The 18,669-nt window shown below is 46.4% G+C and overlaps 1 protein-coding gene across 2 annotated transcripts in view; it reads right to left on the minus strand.

Moving 5' to 3' along the window:
• RICTOR (RPTOR independent companion of MTOR complex 2) overlaps nucleotides 1-17,862 on the minus strand; it is a 62,010-nt gene extending 44,148 nt beyond the window's left edge. For both annotated transcript variants that reach the window (XM_072135336.1, XM_072135328.1), the window contains exons 1-2: nucleotides 17,744-17,862; nucleotides 10,778-10,825 (exon numbers count right to left, since the gene is read on the minus strand). In XM_072135336.1, the coding sequence (XP_071991437.1) occupies nucleotides 10,778-10,825; nucleotides 17,744-17,792 (97 nt within the window). In that variant the 5' untranslated portion in view covers nucleotides 17,793-17,862. The remainder of the gene's footprint in view (nucleotides 1-10,777; nucleotides 10,826-17,743) is intronic.
• Between the last annotated feature and the right edge of the window lie 807 nt (nucleotides 17,863-18,669).

Raw genomic sequence — 18,669 nt, forward strand, 5'->3', positions numbered from 1 at the left:
CACAACCGCCGCTCCTTACCAGGAAACCAGGAGCATAGCCGCCCCCACCTGTCACTCCGTACCAGGAGACCAGGAGCATAGCCGGCCAAAACCGCCGCTCCTTACCAGGAAACCAGGAGCATAGCCGCCCCCACCTGTCACTCCGTACCAGGAGACCAGGAGCATAGCAGGCCAAAACCGCCGCTCCTTACCAGGAAACCAGGAGCATAGCCGCCCCCACCTGTCACTCCGTACCAGGAGCATAGCCGACCCCACCTGTCGCTCCGTACCAGGAGACCAGGAGCATAGCCGGCCCCACCTGTCGCTCCGTACCAGGAGCATAGCTGGCCCCACCCGTCGCTCCGTACCAGGAGACCAGGAGCATAGCCGCCCCCCCCCCCCCGCTCCTCACCAGGAGACCAGGAGCATAGAAGCCCCCCCCCCCGCTCCTCAACAGGAGAATAGCCAACCCAGAAGCAAAGCAACCCCACCCCCCGCTTACCAGGAGCATAGTTCTCCCCTCTTTCCAGGAACATAGCCCCCTGCCCTTACCAGAAGCAAAGCCATCCCACCCCTGCTTACCAGAAGCATAGCCAAACTCCAGCCCCCCGGCTTACCCTTTTCAGGAACATACCCCCCCTCCCCTTACCAGGAGCATAGTTCCCCCACCCTTTCCAGGAACATAGTCCCCCCCCCCCTGTTTCCAGGAGCATAGTTCTGTCCCCCCATCCAGAAGCATAGCCCCCACCCCTAAGTCCTGCAGCTGCCTCCATCACAGGCTCTGCAGATAGCCCAGAGCTGCTGTGTCACCCAGAACCATTTCTAAGAACTCACATTATTAGTCATTCATGCAAATGAGGAGAAGCCACATACAAGACCTCGGAGCTGTGTACAGGCGGCCATTCCTAAAGAGGAAACCTACCCCCAGCTATGTGTAATAGATGACAGAACTGAGGACCTCCCCTGTGGCTGCAAATATATCTCTTCTATCTGGAAGGACACAGCGTACACAGCGGGGAGGGGTGACTGTAGTCCTGGGCTCAACATACAATTACTGAACCAATAAAATACAAAAAAGGGGTTAATGAAACACTAGAAATATTATATACAGGCAGTCCCCGGGTTACATACAAGATAGGGTCTGTAGGTTTGTTCTTAAGTTGAATTTGTATGTAAGTCGGAACTGTATATTTTATCATTGTAATCCCAGACAGAACTTTTTTGGTCTCTGTGACAATTGGATTTTAAAAACGTTGGGTTGTCATAAGAATCAATATTAAGACTAAAGCTTCATTACAGACACCTGTGATAACTTTTACAGCTGATTATTGTAGCCTAGGACTAAAGTACAATAAAATACCAATATCCAGGGGTCCGTTTGTAACTAGGGGTCGTATGTAAGTCGAGTGTTCTTAAGTTAATACTAAGAAAACTAAATCACATCCCTGCATCCCTCCCCATCATGTCATCAAAATCCATCAGGTCACCTCTTACACACAAGTCTGTCTGTAGGGTAGCGCTGCTTCCGCTGCAGGAGGGGTCCCCATTTACCGCCCACAACTGCTGCTCCTTCTTCTGTCCACATCCGCCACCCATGCAGGGGGTTCAATGAACGCCCCCAACACCCACAATGCATGTGTATAAGTAACATCCTGGACAAGAGAGAGCGGTAATCTACATTTAGACACTTCTCCTACCGGAGCATGGATCAGCCATACCGAAATCCAACATGCCCAGTCTAGCACCTGACAGAGGCTAGTGAGAAGTGCACACACCAGATGGACGATCTATCCCAACCACATTGGCCAGGGATGGGATTGAGAATACCAACGCTCTCCTGATCAGCCAGACGCCATAGATATCAGGCACTACGGGTCCAGGACCAGCACCCAGGCCACGTGATACAGCCACCAAAGGCCCGTACCAATAAGTGACAAGACTGGAGCTGCTGGAAGATGCTAAAAATGCTGTGGAAGATCTAGAAAGTCTGACCTCCAAATAGTGAGATCGCATGCAAAGCAGAGGTGAGGGCTGACCTCAGGGTGAACGCAAGCTCTGCAGACAAGCAGGTGGTTGGTGAAGCCCCCAGCTGTATAAGTAGCGGGTGCAGAGCGTCACTTATGTCTTCCACAGCTACGGACACAATTGGGCCGTTACATCACGTCAATGGAGAGCAAAATTGCCCTTTCCCAAAGGCTAAGATTTCCTACAGAGACATACGGCGCATGATGACACCGGTTCGGACTCCCCCCCCCCCCCCCCTTCCATATTTAGGGGGGTTCCATATAATTAGCATTTCCTTTCCTCTTTCATGCGTCCAGACTTTTAGATTTTCTCACTCGTTCTCAAGACAAATGAGGAAGTCTATAAACCTCAGCCGCCGCAGAAGACGCTCATTACGTTTTCCCCGGGCTTCCCTCGGAGTCTTCTGGACTTTCCCCTCGCCAAATAAATATAACCCAAGCGGAATGGAAATCTACCAGGGACACTTTCTCATCTTATATCTGTTATCCACGGCCTCCTTCCTTCTAAAATCAATTTTTAAAATTATTATAATCAACCAGAAGGGCTCTAGGGAACGTCATCAGAGCCCCACCGTGCACTGACTTAACAGGCTGTTACACTGTTAACACGGATAACACATACAAGTATATTACCACATTCCCGGGCCCTGGATCCATGAGTAATGTCCCTGGTTTATCCCGATGGAAATTGATGGTAGATTTCCTTTAATATCAGCGCTTCAATGCAAACGACTCTGACAAAGGCTCACCCTACATGACTCCATAAAGTAACGGCACTATAATATTGTAAAGGAAACAGCAATGAGCAATATCCCTGCGGGGGTCCAGCACAACACTGCATTTCTATTGAGTCTTCAAGGTGTAAGTGCCTATTAATGAGGCCATTACTACTACACACGAGGCATAGTTTATCCCCAAAGTCATCGAGTGACTGAATTAACTTTAGTAACGCCGTCAGAAATATCCTAAACATCCTTGCGGCTGAAGCATGCGGGTCACAAGACGTCCTCGAAGGCTGGAATCCCCCCCAATCATTCACACTATGTCTTCTGGTGGAGATGCCACAGCCGACCGGGGCAGGAGAACCGCTCAGAGATCCGGGACACCGACGTCTTCGCGCTACTTCGAGCCCATTCAATGCAAAAACAAAATACAGGCCGTCCCCTACTTATACTGAAAGATAGAAATGAGGTGTAAACTTTCCCCAGGTGAATTTTATGACTAAAGAGCGAAAAAGTAATAAAACAGAACCATTTCTAAGAACTCACATTATTAGTCATTCATGCAAATGAGGAGAAGCCACATACAAGACCTCGGAGCTGTGTACAGGCGGCCATTCCTAAAGAGGAAACCTACCCCCAGCTATGTGTAATAGATGACAGAACTGAGGACCTCCCCTGTGGCTGCAAATATATCTCTTCTATCTGGAAGGACACAGCGTACACAGCGGGGAGGGGTGACTGTAGTCCTGGGCTCAACATACAATTACTGAACCAATAAAATACAAAAAAGGGGTTAATGAAACACTAGAAATATTATATACAGGCAGTCCCCGGGTTACATACAAGATAGGGTCTGTAGGTTTGTTCTTAAGTTGAATTTGTATGTAAGTCGGAACTGTATATTTTATCATTGTAATCCCAGACAGAACTTTTTTGGTCTCTGTGACAATTGGATTTTAAAAACGTTGGGTTGTCATAAGAATCAATATTAAGACTAAAGCTTCATTACAGACACCTGTGATAACTTTTACAGCTGATTATTGTAGCCTAGGACTAAAGTACAATAAAATACCAATATCCAGGGGTCCGTTTGTAACTAGGGGTCGTATGTAAGTCGAGTGTTCTTAAGTTAATACTAAGAAAACTAAATCACATCCCTGCATCCCTCCCCATCATGTCATCAAAATCCATCAGGTCACCTCTTACACACAAGTCTGTCTGTAGGGTAGCGCTGCTTCCGCTGCAGGAGGGGTCCCCATTTACCGCCCACAACTGCTGCTCCTTCTTCTGTCCACATCCGCCACCCATGCAGGGGGTTCAATGAACGCCCCCAACACCCACAATGCATGTGTATAAGTAACATCCTGGACAAGAGAGAGCGGTAATCTACATTTAGACACTTCTCCTACCGGAGCATGGATCAGCCATACCGAAATCCAACATGCCCAGTCTAGCACCTGACAGAGGCTAGTGAGAAGTGCACACACCAGATGGACGATCTATCCCAACCACATTGGCCAGGGATGGGATTGAGAATACCAACGCTCTCCTGATCAGCCAGACGCCATAGATATCAGGCACTACGGGTCCAGGACCAGCACCCAGGCCACGTGATACAGCCACCAAAGGCCCGTACCAATAAGTGACAAGACTGGAGCTGCTGGAAGATGCTAAAAATGCTGTGGAAGATCTAGAAAGTCTGACCTCCAAATAGTGAGATCGCATGCAAAGCAGAGGTGAGGGCTGACCTCAGGGTGAACGCAAGCTCTGCAGACAAGCAGGTGGTTGGTGAAGCCCCCAGCTGTATAAGTAGCGGGTGCAGAGCGTCACTTATGTCTTCCACAGCTACGGACACAATTGGGCCGTTACATCACGTCAATGGAGAGCAAAATTGCCCTTTCCCAAAGGCTAAGATTTCCTACAGAGACATACGGCGCATGATGACACCGGTTCGGACTCCCCCCCCCCCCCCCCTTCCATATTTAGGGGGGTTCCATATAATTAGCATTTCCTTTCCTCTTTCATGCGTCCAGACTTTTAGATTTTCTCACTCGTTCTCAAGACAAATGAGGAAGTCTATAAACCTCAGCCGCCGCAGAAGACGCTCATTACGTTTTCCCCGGGCTTCCCTCGGAGTCTTCTGGACTTTCCCCTCGCCAAATAAATATAACCCAAGCGGAATGGAAATCTACCAGGGACACTTTCTCATCTTATATCTGTTATCCACGGCCTCCTTCCTTCTAAAATCAATTTTTAAAATTATTATAATCAACCAGAAGGGCTCTAGGGAACGTCATCAGAGCCCCACCGTGCACTGACTTAACAGGCTGTTACACTGTCTCCCCATCCGATCCCTCAGCACTTCCCCCCTTCCCTCTGTCTGATGTAATCTCATGGCAGCAGAGGCTTTCACGCAGTGGGAAGAGAAAGTACTTCTGATCAGTGCAAAAGCCTATGAAGCTACAGCATGGAGGGGCTCTGGTAACACCCTCCAGAGCCTCTCAGTCTCATTAGCATAATTATGGAAGTAAGGAGGCCAGGGATAAAAAGAAAAAAAAAATCTATATATTTTCATTCACATACTGACATATGCCCGCACAGTTACGGCAGGGAGGGCATACGTGAGCCGCAAAGGAGAGTAGGAGGGGTGACGCCTCTCATAACCATCCATGTCCTATCTTTTCCCCGTGTACAGAGCAGCACCGTATCACTCCGTGTGGCCATTTTTTGTCTACTGGGGACGTATGCACGGTTGCAAGCTTGAAGCCATACTTGCATCCCCCCCACGGTTGTGTGAATGCGGCCTTAGGCTCCTTGCACACTATACACCCAGGCCGTAGAAGCGACCCCACATAGGCGTCTCCATCTAGAAGCGAGCGGCTGCGCCATAGTACAGCAAAATATACGTGTGACAACATGTGCTCAATGCAACGTAGGGGCCCCATAGGCATCAATGGGAAAACAATATTGGATATCGGTCACGCTCACATTCGTTTGTCTAAAAGGCCTAACAACTTGTGAAGCTACAACACAGAGGCGCTGGTAACACCCCTAGGAGCCTGACTCATTAGCATAATTGTAAAAGCTGATTTTTAGAAGGTAGGCGGCCACGGATAACACATACAAGTATATTACCACATTCCCGGGCCCTGGATCCATGAGTAATGTCCCTGGTTTATCCCGATGGAAATTGATGGTAGATTTCCTTTAATATCAGCGCTTCAATGCAAACGACTCTGACAAAGGCTCACCCTACATGACTCCATAAAGTAACGGCACTATAATATTGTAAAGGAAACAGCAATGAGCAATATCCCTGCGGGGGTCCAGCACAACACTGCATTTCTATTGAGTCTTCAAGGTGTAAGTGCCTATTAATGAGGCCATTACTACTACACACGAGGCATAGTTTATCCCCAAAGTCATCGAGTGACTGAATTAACTTTAGTAACGCCGTCAGAAATATCCTAAACATCCTTGCGGCTGAAGCATGCGGGTCACAAGACGTCCTCGAAGGCTGGAATCCCCCCCAATCATTCACACTATGTCTTCTGGTGGAGATGCCACAGCCGACCGGGGCAGGAGAACCGCTCAGAGATCCGGGACACCGACGTCTTCGCGCTACTTCGAGCCCATTCAATGCAAAAACAAAATACAGGCCGTCCCCTACTTATACTGAAAGATAGAAATGAGGTGTAAACTTTCCCCAGGTGAATTTTATGACTAAAGAGCGAAAAAGTAATAAAACAATCACAACCACTTGTAACACTAACACTTTATTGGATTCTAATATTTAAAGCTTTACAAACTGAAAGCAAAACTGAAAAGTTATACTTGTTGCACCTTTTACCACATATGAAACAAAATAACATCTTAAAAAGGAAAAAAAAAAAAAAAAAAAAAAAAAAAAAGAAGGTGCCAAACAGCGTCAAGAAAAAAAAAAAAAAAAAAAAAAAAAAAAAGCACCAAATTATACAAACGAGAGGTTGTCAAACAATTGTGTGTGCAAAAACTAAGTACTTAAAGAGAACCTGTCTCCATATTTTACCCCCCTAACCTACCGAGCCCCTCAGATAGGGGGTGAAAAGTCCTTTCTAGAACTATGTGAAATTTCACCTTGTTTACCTCCGCCAAGGTCATGTGACGATAAGCAGAGAAGAGTCATATTTGCCTGAGATGAGCCAAGTTTAGAGGTTGGAATGTCGCTTCATATGCCCCCATCTACTGTCCTAGAAACATGCTGCTGGTGTCATATTAAAGAATATTAAAAAATATTAATGTCATATTAAACAATCATCTTTCAGATCACATCAGTTCTATGGTCTACAGAACCAAAGATACAAACTGTTGAAAATGTAAACTGCAGGTAAAGATCCATTTCCTGCCCGTTTTAATTCTGTTTGCAATTCTGGTTCTGTAGATCACAGGACCACATATCTCTAAAATGACACCAGCAGCATATTTCTAGGTGCTATAGAGCTAAACATAGGTGGCATCTGTAGTGACACTACCTCCGCAGCCTCCAAGCTTGTCTCAGCTCAGGAAAAATCTGTTTATTATCACAGGACTTTGGAGGAGATTTTTTAAGTAGGTAAACAGGTGAGATGACACATAAAAGAGGGAATTCTAGGAAGGAGGCCCATGGATAACAAATATAAGAAGATTACCACAGTCCCGGTGCCTGGATCTATGAGTAATGTCCCTGGTTTATCATGAGGGACTCCAATGGTAGATTTACTTTAGCATGACACCAGCAGCATGTTTCTAGGTGCTATAGAACTGAAGCTAGGCGCATCCGAAATGACCCTCCTCCGGCATCCTCTTAGATCTTTTCTGCTTGTTGTCACGTGATTTTGGAATTTTTTATTTTTTTTTAATAGGTGAACGAGTAATATTTTATATAAAAGAGTTAAATCTTAAAAGGACACTTCATCCTCTACCAGAGGGGGCTGGTAGAATCTGGTAAAATCTGGTAACGGGTTCCCTTTGAGTACTCATACATTACTGAGTGTGTGCCTGGTATCCCTTGCACTTCTCTCTGTGTGAATGTGGAGTGGGAGCCGACCTAGCTGCTGTGACTCCCTGCTCCCCTCTCCATAGACTACTATGCTGAAACCTCAGTGGCTTCTTTCCATTGTTCTAGCAAGATAGAATTCAGAGATCTCAGACATACCGAATAAAAATCTCTCTTCGCTGAACTTTAATAAAGGTAATGAATAAATATCTGACACATTATAAGCATAGAAGAAGCTACGGCCACCACCATCCCCTTTAACCACAGGCTCAGGAGGCGTGGCAGTAAATTGTATTCGCGGTTTTGCACATGTCGCACATGGCGACCATCAACTCAGGACCCTGGTGGACAGAAAAACTAATGTCCTATAGTATTTAGATTGACGCGAGGCTGAGACATCTCCAGGCGACAATAGACTGACAAGTCACTGAATCGTACAAGACGCACGGGAAACAAACGCCACGCAAAGGAGTATATAAATGCGTAGAGTGAGGCCGGACATGATACAACGATACAGCACCTTGTAATGTTGTATAGGAAACCATCAGCAGGTGTGACCCCGCAGACTGCAGCCACTGTTATACATTGTCCTTGGAAAGACAGACCTCTGTGTATGTGGTTAGTAGCAGCAGGACTGTGATATATGGATTTATATTCCAGGATTGTCTCTTCTTCAAGTGCACTGCGGGTGTCTCCTCACACTGCTGTGCTCTGGACTCTCTGCAGCCAGGAGAGATGTGCAATCAGACCTTTGTGTATATTGTTAATAGAAGCAGGACTGAGATATTTGGGTTTATATTCCAGGATTGTAGCTCCCCCAAGGGCACTGAAGTGTTCTCCCACACTGCTGCGCTCTGAGTTTCTTGCAATGAACTGCTACATAGTCTCTTTATTCTACAATCCTATCAGAATAACACAGATTTCCCAATCCTGCTACTACTATTCACATACACAAAGGTATGATTACATCTCTCCAGGGACCATACCTAAAACTGGTTGCAGAGAGCACAGCAGAGTGAGGATACACCCCCAGTGAATTTGGAGGCTACAATCCTGGATTAGGAACCTACATTTCATAGTCCTGCTATTAATAACTACATACACAATGGTCTGATTACTCATTTCTCTAGGGATACTGGACTGGCTGCACAGAGCACAGCAGTGTGAGGACACACCCCTTCATTGGAATAGGAGAAGCTATAATCGGGTAATATAAATCCATGTTTCACAGTCCTGCTGCTACCAACAATATACACAGTGGTATGATTACCCATCTTTCCAGGGGCAATACCTAAAAGTGGCTGAAGTATTACACTGCAACACCTGATGACAGTCTCCCTTTAAAATGCTGACTGGGACCCCATGCATTAAAGGAAAAAAAAAAACACACGTACGTGCTGGCATGTGCCTCCTGATACAGGATCCATTCTTTTTGCTTCTAACAGCTTAGTTGTTGAGAAAAATGCCTTTTAAAATTATGCAAATAAGCCTAAGGGGCTCCTGACTGCGTCACAGCACCCGCTGGCTCCATGGTGCGTTAATTATTCGCTCCTCCATTGGTCCCTTTGGCTGGGGAGGGAGGAGGCGAGCAAAAATGATGCCAAATGGTAGCTAGATGGGGCTTCTGTGACATAGCCAGGCGCCCCTGAGGCTTGTGTGCATAAATGTAAAAGTTTTTCTTAAAAACGAAGCTATAAAAATCAAACAAAAACATTTATTCACTTTAAAAGAGTTTTCTGTAACTTTACTATTCATGCTCCATGCACCGGGACTGTGCGGCTGTGTGCAGACGAGAGTGAAGAGTAGCCATGGCGGGTACGTTTTTTTTGTTTTTTTTTGTATACCAAGATGGGCTGCGTTGGGCATTTCATTAGTGAGAGGAGGCTGCGACCAATGCATTTCCATCCTAGACTTATACTCGAGTCAATACGTTTTCCCAGTTTTTTGTGTAAAATTAGGGGCCTTGGCTTACACTCAAGTCGGCTTATAGTCGAGTATATACAGTCATTCTAACCTTCACCTGTAGTGGTCACTGTGGCCGAAAATGAAGAATGTGCAATAGCCACATCATTAAAGGGGCTTTCCTGGACTTTCTAAGACTCCTGCCCGATAATATCAACCACAAGCAGCTGATAATGATACACCGTCTATAAAATCCTGGAAACCCCCTTTTATTAGACAAGACAACCATTCCAATACGGCAATTAATAATGTGAAAATGTGAAAGTGAAGACTGGCACCAGAGGCTCCAATCTTAATAAATTCGCCCCTGAGTAAACTTTTTTAAAAACTTAGCCCCCCTCCCACCCCAGCAATCTTCTAGGCTCACTAACCAATGAGTTAAAGTGACATCAGCGATAAGTGAGAATCCTTGAGCAGCTCAGCAGTCGGGGAGCAGACGCTCATTATACACGGGAATAGCCGGGCACAGATTGCACGCTCTCTGTTGCCTAGCTGCCGGCTGACTCTGCCATATGTAGCGTCTCAGAGCGGCCGCCATGTTATATTTCTTACTGAGGTATATCAGACAGCCGCTGGTTATCCTTTTGGAGGGTCCACTGGTGCATGGAGTCTATGGGCAGTTCACCCTGGGAAAGACCATGCAAATAAGCTCTCCTCCAAAAAGAAGAAAACTCCCCTATTGTGCCACCTATAGGCCTCTATCACATGCAGCCCATTATGAGTTGTCCACAAGTTTTATTCTCATCTCTCCCCTCCATCCAAAGGGGTCGGAAAAGACTCCAGTTCTCATGGTGATGGGGGATCCCAGTAATAGGACCTCTAACGATCAGCAAGGATCACACCTTTTAGAGGTCTATTTAGAGAAACCCAATCTTATACCTAGATCCATCTCAATGAATGATACAGATTGCGGGATCCTATTATAGTGATCCAACTGCCAGACACTCAAGACGTCTTACAGAACCCGACTGGGAAATCTGCAGCTCTACCCAAAAGATTTGGCAAGTTCTGTGCAGCTCTACGTAATCTCTGTGCGCTATATAACATACAAGGAGCCCTCGCTCCCGTCGTCTTACCTCTGCTGAGATCTATAGGGACGTTCTCCTCCCCACTGTCATTCCGACCTATAAAACAGAATAAAAAGAATTACTAGAGGTTATCACTGGCTCAGACATCACACATTGACATCAATACATCAGCGCACACCCTGTAATATGGACCTATAGACACACTGTGCCGCCATATGACACCTCTAGGACTGAAAACCTCTATAAATGAGGAACACCCCGGCGTTTGTTAGAATTATTTCCTCCTCTTAAAATGGGTGCTGAGTCTGTATAGAAAGGGCCACAGGGTAATATAGAGCAGTGCAAATACTACCACTGCAGGGGCCATTTGTGCAATACCGCTGATGACATTGGATCTCAGCAAACCGCAGGTCAATATAGTAGTTTCTAGAGGGGTTCTGAAAAACATGGCGATTTTGTTCCAAAAACAGGGCAACATCTGACCCCGGTTTATGTCCGCTCAGATGGATAGAGCTGTTTGGGGCTTGGCTGCGATTCTACGCACTACCCATGGTCAGGGGAGGCGCTGAATGCGGAAGAAAGAAGCCACGTGTTCCAACCCTTTAATGACTTTGGCAATGTTGGCCTTAAATGCGTTTTCAACCCCACGCAACATGTCACCCGCAAGAGAAAAGCTCATCAATATAGTGACAGTAGTGCAGAGTCTTGTAATCCACAATTTGTAAAAGGTCTATAAAGTCGGAAATCCAAACTTCCGACTCCTTAGTTTTCCTAAGGCCCCTTCCACATGAACATGATTTCCCATTGATATAATTTTCCATATTTCCCATTGACTGTAATCGGAAATACAGGCATTCATTCAAACTGCTGTATTTCCCACCGCAGGGTATGTCCGCGACGGGCGGCAGCACTGTAAATTATATAGCATGTCCTATCTTCCGACTGATTTGCAACGGATCTGCTGCCTACCAAGGAGGGAGTGGAGCACTCACTACACCTCCCGTCTCCACTCAGCTGCATCCTATGGCCGGAATCTTGGCCCAATTGAGAACAAGTCATTTTTGCGAGGAGCACAACTCAGACGTCACTAACACAGTGCCACCATGAGAGTGGGCATCACTACCAATGCCTTATTCTTCTGATCTGAAGCACAGGAGCTTCAGTACTGAGCATGTACATAAAGTGCAGCCACATTCATCTCAACTAAAAGCCTAGAAGAGGATGCACATGCTGCCCCGCACCCTGCTGACAGCGTCCAATAAGCACTTCCATAAATGATGGCAGATCATTGGTGTCAGCTGCACTGTACTGCTCCCAGGTCCTGCCACTTCTGCTCTGGGTTCTGATGCTGGTACATTCAACCAGTGTGGGACACAGAACAGAAGAAGCTGCAGTGTGGCGCTGGGAGAAGAGGAGTCGGTAATAGTCTGCTCCAGGGATCTCCAGCTTATTCATACGGGTGTGTCCGCTATGTGTCCACAGAAAAATGTGATGTACACGTGCAATTTGTATTGTATCCGCATCCATTTTTTTCACGTCTGCAAAATAAACGGATGGGTTCTACTTCCTGCCCTGCCGGTTGCCAAGCAACATTTGATACTGCATACGGAGTAGTGTGCTGTTGGGTTTTTATGGAGCTCTGGGGTCCGTGTGCGAGAAAAAAAAAAAGTTGTTCATTCGGCAATGTTTTTTCTCACGGTCCACGCACCTGAACGGACATCTGAACAGACCCATAGAAATCAAATGAGTCTCTGGGGGTTTCACCGACCCCTCACCCAAATCCTTAGACATTTAAAGGAAATGTCATTATTTTTCAAAATTCATATAAAAAAAAAAATACTGCACTGAACTCCCTGCACCAATTTATTATATACTTCTGGAGTCCGTCCATTTTATCACGACTCCAACACCTCCGTCCAGATCTGTAGAAGTTGCAGAATTTTGAACACCCCCAATTCCCTTTCAGGAGGTGCTGTCCTATAGATGAGATTCTTCATCTGCTGTAAAAGGGGTTGTCCTAAGTGGAATCAGTCGCCCCGTCCTCTCTATAAGATAGATCCTCTGTTATCTCCCATCTTAAGACTAGCATGGGACATCACAGGATTATTCATGAAGTCACTTTACCATCTTGTAGACCGCGCTCATACGCTTGCAGGTTACCCCCAGTACAGCGCTCCCAAGTTTTCTGTCCCTCGAGGAAACTACAGCAAACCCCATACACGGCAGTGGAGCTAAAGAGCAGTGCAAAGTGCGGGGGTCTGCTGTGCCGAGTATACTAGAAGACGCTGCAATAAATCAGAGCTGTGCCCCCATTAATTGTCAGGATAAGGGGAGTGACACCGCCTCATACACAATGAGATTATAGAACGCTGCCTTGTAATCAGACAATATCCCCCCCTCCCCCGAATCACCTGCAGACATCCCCCTGCATGCCCTGCGAGGACCCCCTGACATTGTTTATCTCTCTCCATTAGAGCGTCCTCCCAATCTGCCTGCCTGCGGTCACACGGCTGTCACTAGGGGGCAGTATTCTGAAGTCAGTGTCACTTCCAACCTTCTCCTCTTTCACCACAAACATGTTTTGATCTGACACAGTCATTACATTACTGGAAGGATGAGACGCTGCTGATCCACATCCCATCCCCCCATCAGGGGCCTGAACAAAAACAATGGCCCCATTGTGTCCTGCCAGGGGGGTATCACACAGAGGTTGTCACCCACCTCTCCCCTGCTCCTGACTGGTGAATGTGCCCCGAGATCAGAGCCTCTGCATTATATCACTGAGCCTTTCAGGAGCCTTGGAAAGTGGAGTGACAACTGATGCGAGCCGACAACGTGTTCCTTGTGAATATATGTGTTTCTGTATCAGTGTGTGTGTATATAACAGTGTAGACTTCTACCGTGTGATAGACAGAGAGCAGAAGAAGAGTAAAGAAAGCAGGAGATACATTGTCTCATTCATATATATATATATTTTATACCATTATTCCATTATACAAGCTCTTATGCATCCTATGTCGCCCACCCCCTCATCCTCTTAGACTGTAAGCTCTTGTGTCAACCCTCATCTTCATAGACTGTAAGCTCTTGTGTCAACCATCATCATCATAGACTGTAAGCTCTTGTGTCACCTCCTCATCCTCATAGACTGTAAGCTCTTGTGTCACCCCCTCATCCTCATAGACTGTAAGCTCTTGTGTCACCCCCTCATCCTCATAGACTGTAAGCTCGTGTCACCCCCTCATCCTCATAGACTGTAAGCTCTTGTGTCACCCCCTTCATCCTCATAGACTGTAAGCTCTTGTGTCACCTCCTCATCCTCATAGACTGTAAGCTCTTGTGTCACCCCCTCATCCTCATAGACTGTAAGCTCTTGTGTCACCTCCTCATCCTCATAGACTGTAAGCTCTTGTGTCACCCCCTCATCCTCATAGACTGTAAGCTCTTGTGTCACCCCCTCATCCTCATAGACTGTAAGCTCTTGTGTCACCCCCTCATCCTCATAGACTGTAAGCTCTTGTGTCACCCCTCATCCTCATAGACTGTAAGCTCTTGTGTCACCTTCTCATCCTCATAGACTGTAAGCTCTTGTGTCACCCTCTCATCCTCATAGACTGTAAGCTCTTGTGTCACCCTCTCATCCTCATAGACTGTAAGCTCTTGTGTCACCCTCTCATCCTCATAGACTGTAAGCTCTTGTGTCACCCCCTCATCCTCATAGACTGTAAGCTCTTGTGTCACCCCCTCATCCTCATAGACTGTAAGCTCTTGTGTCACCCCCTCATCCTCATAGACTGTAAGCTCTTGTGCCCCCCTCATCCTCATAGACTGTAAGCTCTTGTGTCACCCCCTCATCCTCATAGACTGTAAGCTCTTGTGTCACCCCCTCATCCTCATAGACTGTAAGCTCTTGTGTCACCCCCTCATCCTCATAGACTGTAAGCTCTTGTGTCACCCCCTCATCCTCATAGACTGTAAGCTCTTGTGTCACCCCCTCATCCTCATAGACTGTAAGCTCTTGTGTCATCCCCTCATCCTCATAGACTGTAAGCTCTTGTGTCACCCCCTCATCCTCATAGACTGTACGCTCTTGTGATCAGGGTCCTCACTCCTATTGTTCCATATAACTATGTGTTCTCTGTAATGTGATATTTTATGTGTATTTGTCTCCTATGATACGTAAAGCTACAGAATATGATGTCGCTATATAATGATTAATATTATAAATATCTGAGATGGGGGGGGGGGTGATCTAGAAATCTAATATTGCACAGGATGGGGGATAAGAGTCAGATTACTGGGGTGGTCCCAGGTGTCATTGTCATACCCTACTATTAATGTTTGTCTATCACATGAATATTTAAGAGAGTGATGGGGTCTCCCTTCTAGACCTGCGGCCACCAATGTTTTTTTCTATCTTGGGAGCCCCTTTAAATCCGTCATGTATGGGTATGTTGGTAGTAAAACTGCAGCATTTTACAGCAGCAGTAAAGCAGATGATCCGCAGCAAAACTGATCACCAGAGGAGGGTTCATACATAACAAACGCTGCAGGATTTCCAGGTTATATTTCATCGTACAGCAGCAGAGGCAAGGAAAGGGAGTATTAAGAACGGGTGTCAATGAATAGATCTGGGAATACACAAATCCTGAGATAAATTCAGAGAAAACATCTGCAACAACCCAGAATGTAACACAGGGATCTTCCGTCCTCATCTTTCAGCTGTGATTTTCTTGCACTGCAAAGGTTGAATCTGCTGCGGTGGAGTATAAACCTGCAGCACAAATCGGATTTTAAAAAAAAGCACCAAAACCTGAACTTGTCGGCCGCATTATTAGATCCTTGACAATTTTTCAGATCTCTGCTTGCTGTCATGTTACGGATGCATCTTATTTGAATTGGGCAGAACCTTGTTCACGCTTATATTCCGTGGAAAGTTGCAGGACTTACACATGACATCTATGGGATGTTCCTACAGGATAATACTTCATGGGGTCCCACTTCTGATATTCTCTGCTTATTAGGTTTACGGGGGTCCCACTGACCCACTCTGACAGAGAGGGGAATAGAAAGTGGGTCACGTTGGCCTAAGGTACAAAGTGTTTTTCCAGCATATTAATGTCTTCTCCATAGAATAACTGATATGTGATAGGGGGGTGTAACTCCCGAGACCCCTGTAGATCAGCAGATGACATTGGAGCCAGCAGTTCAGGGTTACTGTAGGCTGGTCTACCGTAAAAGTTTCACATTTTAGGGATATAAAACCCCTTACAAGCACTTACATGCACCAGGAAGAAGATGGTGAACTCCGGGGACCTGAGCGGGGAAGAGACACATGCAGGATATCAGGCGCCAGATGTGCATCCTGGTCGGACAATGCACTTTTGGTAAACTCCATCAACCGGGTAAGTAAATGAGCCCTAATGGCTACTCCCAGGACAGCCATATGTCAGATAATTCTACTATGGATAGACTATACAAGCCATGAATCGATATTCACAAATGGCACCACACTGCAATTTTACCATATCAAACCCTCTATAAGTGATCAATATCAGATAAGCAGGAGATGTGTATAACTACAACTCCCAACATATACTTCCAACCTGGGAGGCTGCAGGGTTGACTCATGCATGAGAATGATTGTGTTTATGGCATATCCACCTGCACAGGGTAACCAAACTTCTACACTTTACATGGTTCCTGCGCACGTGTCAACCATGGAAAATAAACACGTTTCACATTGCGCCATTCTGCGACTTTAGCACGAACCCTGGCCATCAAGTATGCTAAGAGTTGAAGCTTAGCAGAGCTTCAGTCACATTTCTATAGATAACAGAAATTTATGACAAATTTAAACATCATTAAATGTCAATATTCTTCTGCTGACACCGTACTGCGAGTTTATCATAATCCCTTGCTGTGTATTTACAGGCTGTCAGGGTATGCTGGGAGCTGGTTATTTGCACTAGCCAGAGATGATCAGGCTATAGATCAGGTAATGTAATGTAAATGCCCTTTACACCTCACTTGGACTATTTTTCCTGGCACCTTCCTGCTACTTTATTGCGATCCAATATGATCAGGGTGTGCTGAGACTAGCCAGAGATGCTCAGCAGAAGCCACAGTGTTAGAGATATAAATTCCCTTTATGTTATATCAGGATCTTTCTCCTGGCACCATACTGCGACTTTATTGCGATCCAGTAGCATCAGTGTGTGCTGGGACTAGCCAGAGTTGCTCAGCATAAGCCACAGTGCTAGTGATATCATATAAATTCCCTTTATGCATCCTCAGAGTCTTTCTCCTTGCACCATTCTGCGACTTTAGCAGGATCCAACCCTGAATACTCACAGTCCGACCATTTATGGTGAGAGTTATGTCTCCGGCTAAGACAAAACAACTAAGGGCACCCAGATACTGGATCAGTTAATGTCCAAATCGCAGGACGGCGCCAGTATATACACACCAATAGACATTGTGTTGTATCCATATCCAGCTCCTTCACTACAGGTTGAGCTGCTGCACACCGGCACGGTATAAATACCAATTGGTTTCCTGGCGTCGCACTGCGACTTTAGCGCGAGAAATCTTTTGCTTACAATGCTGACCACCGCCCTCTGTTCCAGACGGCCACGGTCACTGCTTATTGTCACAAAATCTTGAGATTTTTATAGCGTCAGGTAAAAGTGGCAGCAGGCGCAGGCTGGATACATTGTGGCAGGGTGTGTACGGTGCGGCGGTGCTATGGTCATCATGGATATGACCCTGTCAGACAATATGTGGCACCTGGAGGGAACCCGTCCGGGCATCAGGGGGTAAAGGGCACAGGTGGCTGTCAGGACATGGCACAGAGGGGGCACACACCTATACAACCCCCACCCGGGACATACCACTGCGCTGAGGCCAGAGGGAGGGTCGAGCTGCCTCACCCCGGTCATACAGCGGCCCGCACCCCCAGAGCTCCCTCTCCAGCCAAGGCCCGGACTCCCAGACCCAACCCATCCCGGTTACCTCTTATCCTGAGGTGCCGGAGGGAGCGGGCGCGGATGCTGGCCGCCATGTTCCTCGGTGGGGAGACATTCACAACACCGGAAACATCGCGCCCTCTCGCGAGAAGCGGGGCCCTGAGGGCGGGGCCTGTGCCTTGCAGCCGTCTAAGGGCGGCGGGTAAAGACAGTTTATTTCCACTGTGTAATGACCGCGACTTCTCGGTGTTGATACAAGAAAACGACATCGGGTCCAAAAATTATAATTTGAATATAAAGATTAGAAATGTTTTGTTCGGTGAGACCTCGGCCGCCATCTTTACTATGGGCAAGTTCAAGCCTGCGTGTAGAAATTGTGGATTTTTTTCCATTGATACATTTATTGTATATAGATAAAGTTTTACCACAGTGACAAATAAAAGCGGCAGGAACTACAAGTCCCGACATTTCCTGCGATAACATTCTGGAAGGCGATTCCATGACGTGTTTTGTAAGCCTCACCCCACTGTCAACTCCTCACCTCAAGGCCAGTCCCCCTAAAACCAGACAGGTGAATACACAGAAGCTAATGAAAGCAGAGCTCGCTTACTGTAATTGGCTGCCAAAATAACCGTATTACCCAATGGTGAGGCTTCAAACTAGAATCGAGGCAGAATGAATGAACTTCCTTCTGATTGGTTGAAGGATCGTTTACCACAACCAATAGGAAGAGACTGAATTTTCCACAACCTGGATGCTGACCTGACGTCCCCGACCAACGAGAAGAGATTACACTGGAAACTGGTTGAACAAATTCATCTCTGATTGGCTGAAACATCGACTCCTCTTTATAAACAGAAAATGGGACGCTTTTCTCTTTTGCCCATAGTAACCAATGGAATCACAGCTTTTATTCCATATCCTTTTCATAAAATATAAAAGCTGTCCTGTGATTGGTTGCTATCTCGTGCA

Source organism: Engystomops pustulosus, chromosome 1, assembly GCF_040894005.1.
Source record: "Engystomops pustulosus chromosome 1, aEngPut4.maternal, whole genome shotgun sequence".
In the NCBI taxonomy this organism is placed as follows: Eukaryota; Metazoa; Chordata; class Amphibia; order Anura; family Leptodactylidae; genus Engystomops; species Engystomops pustulosus.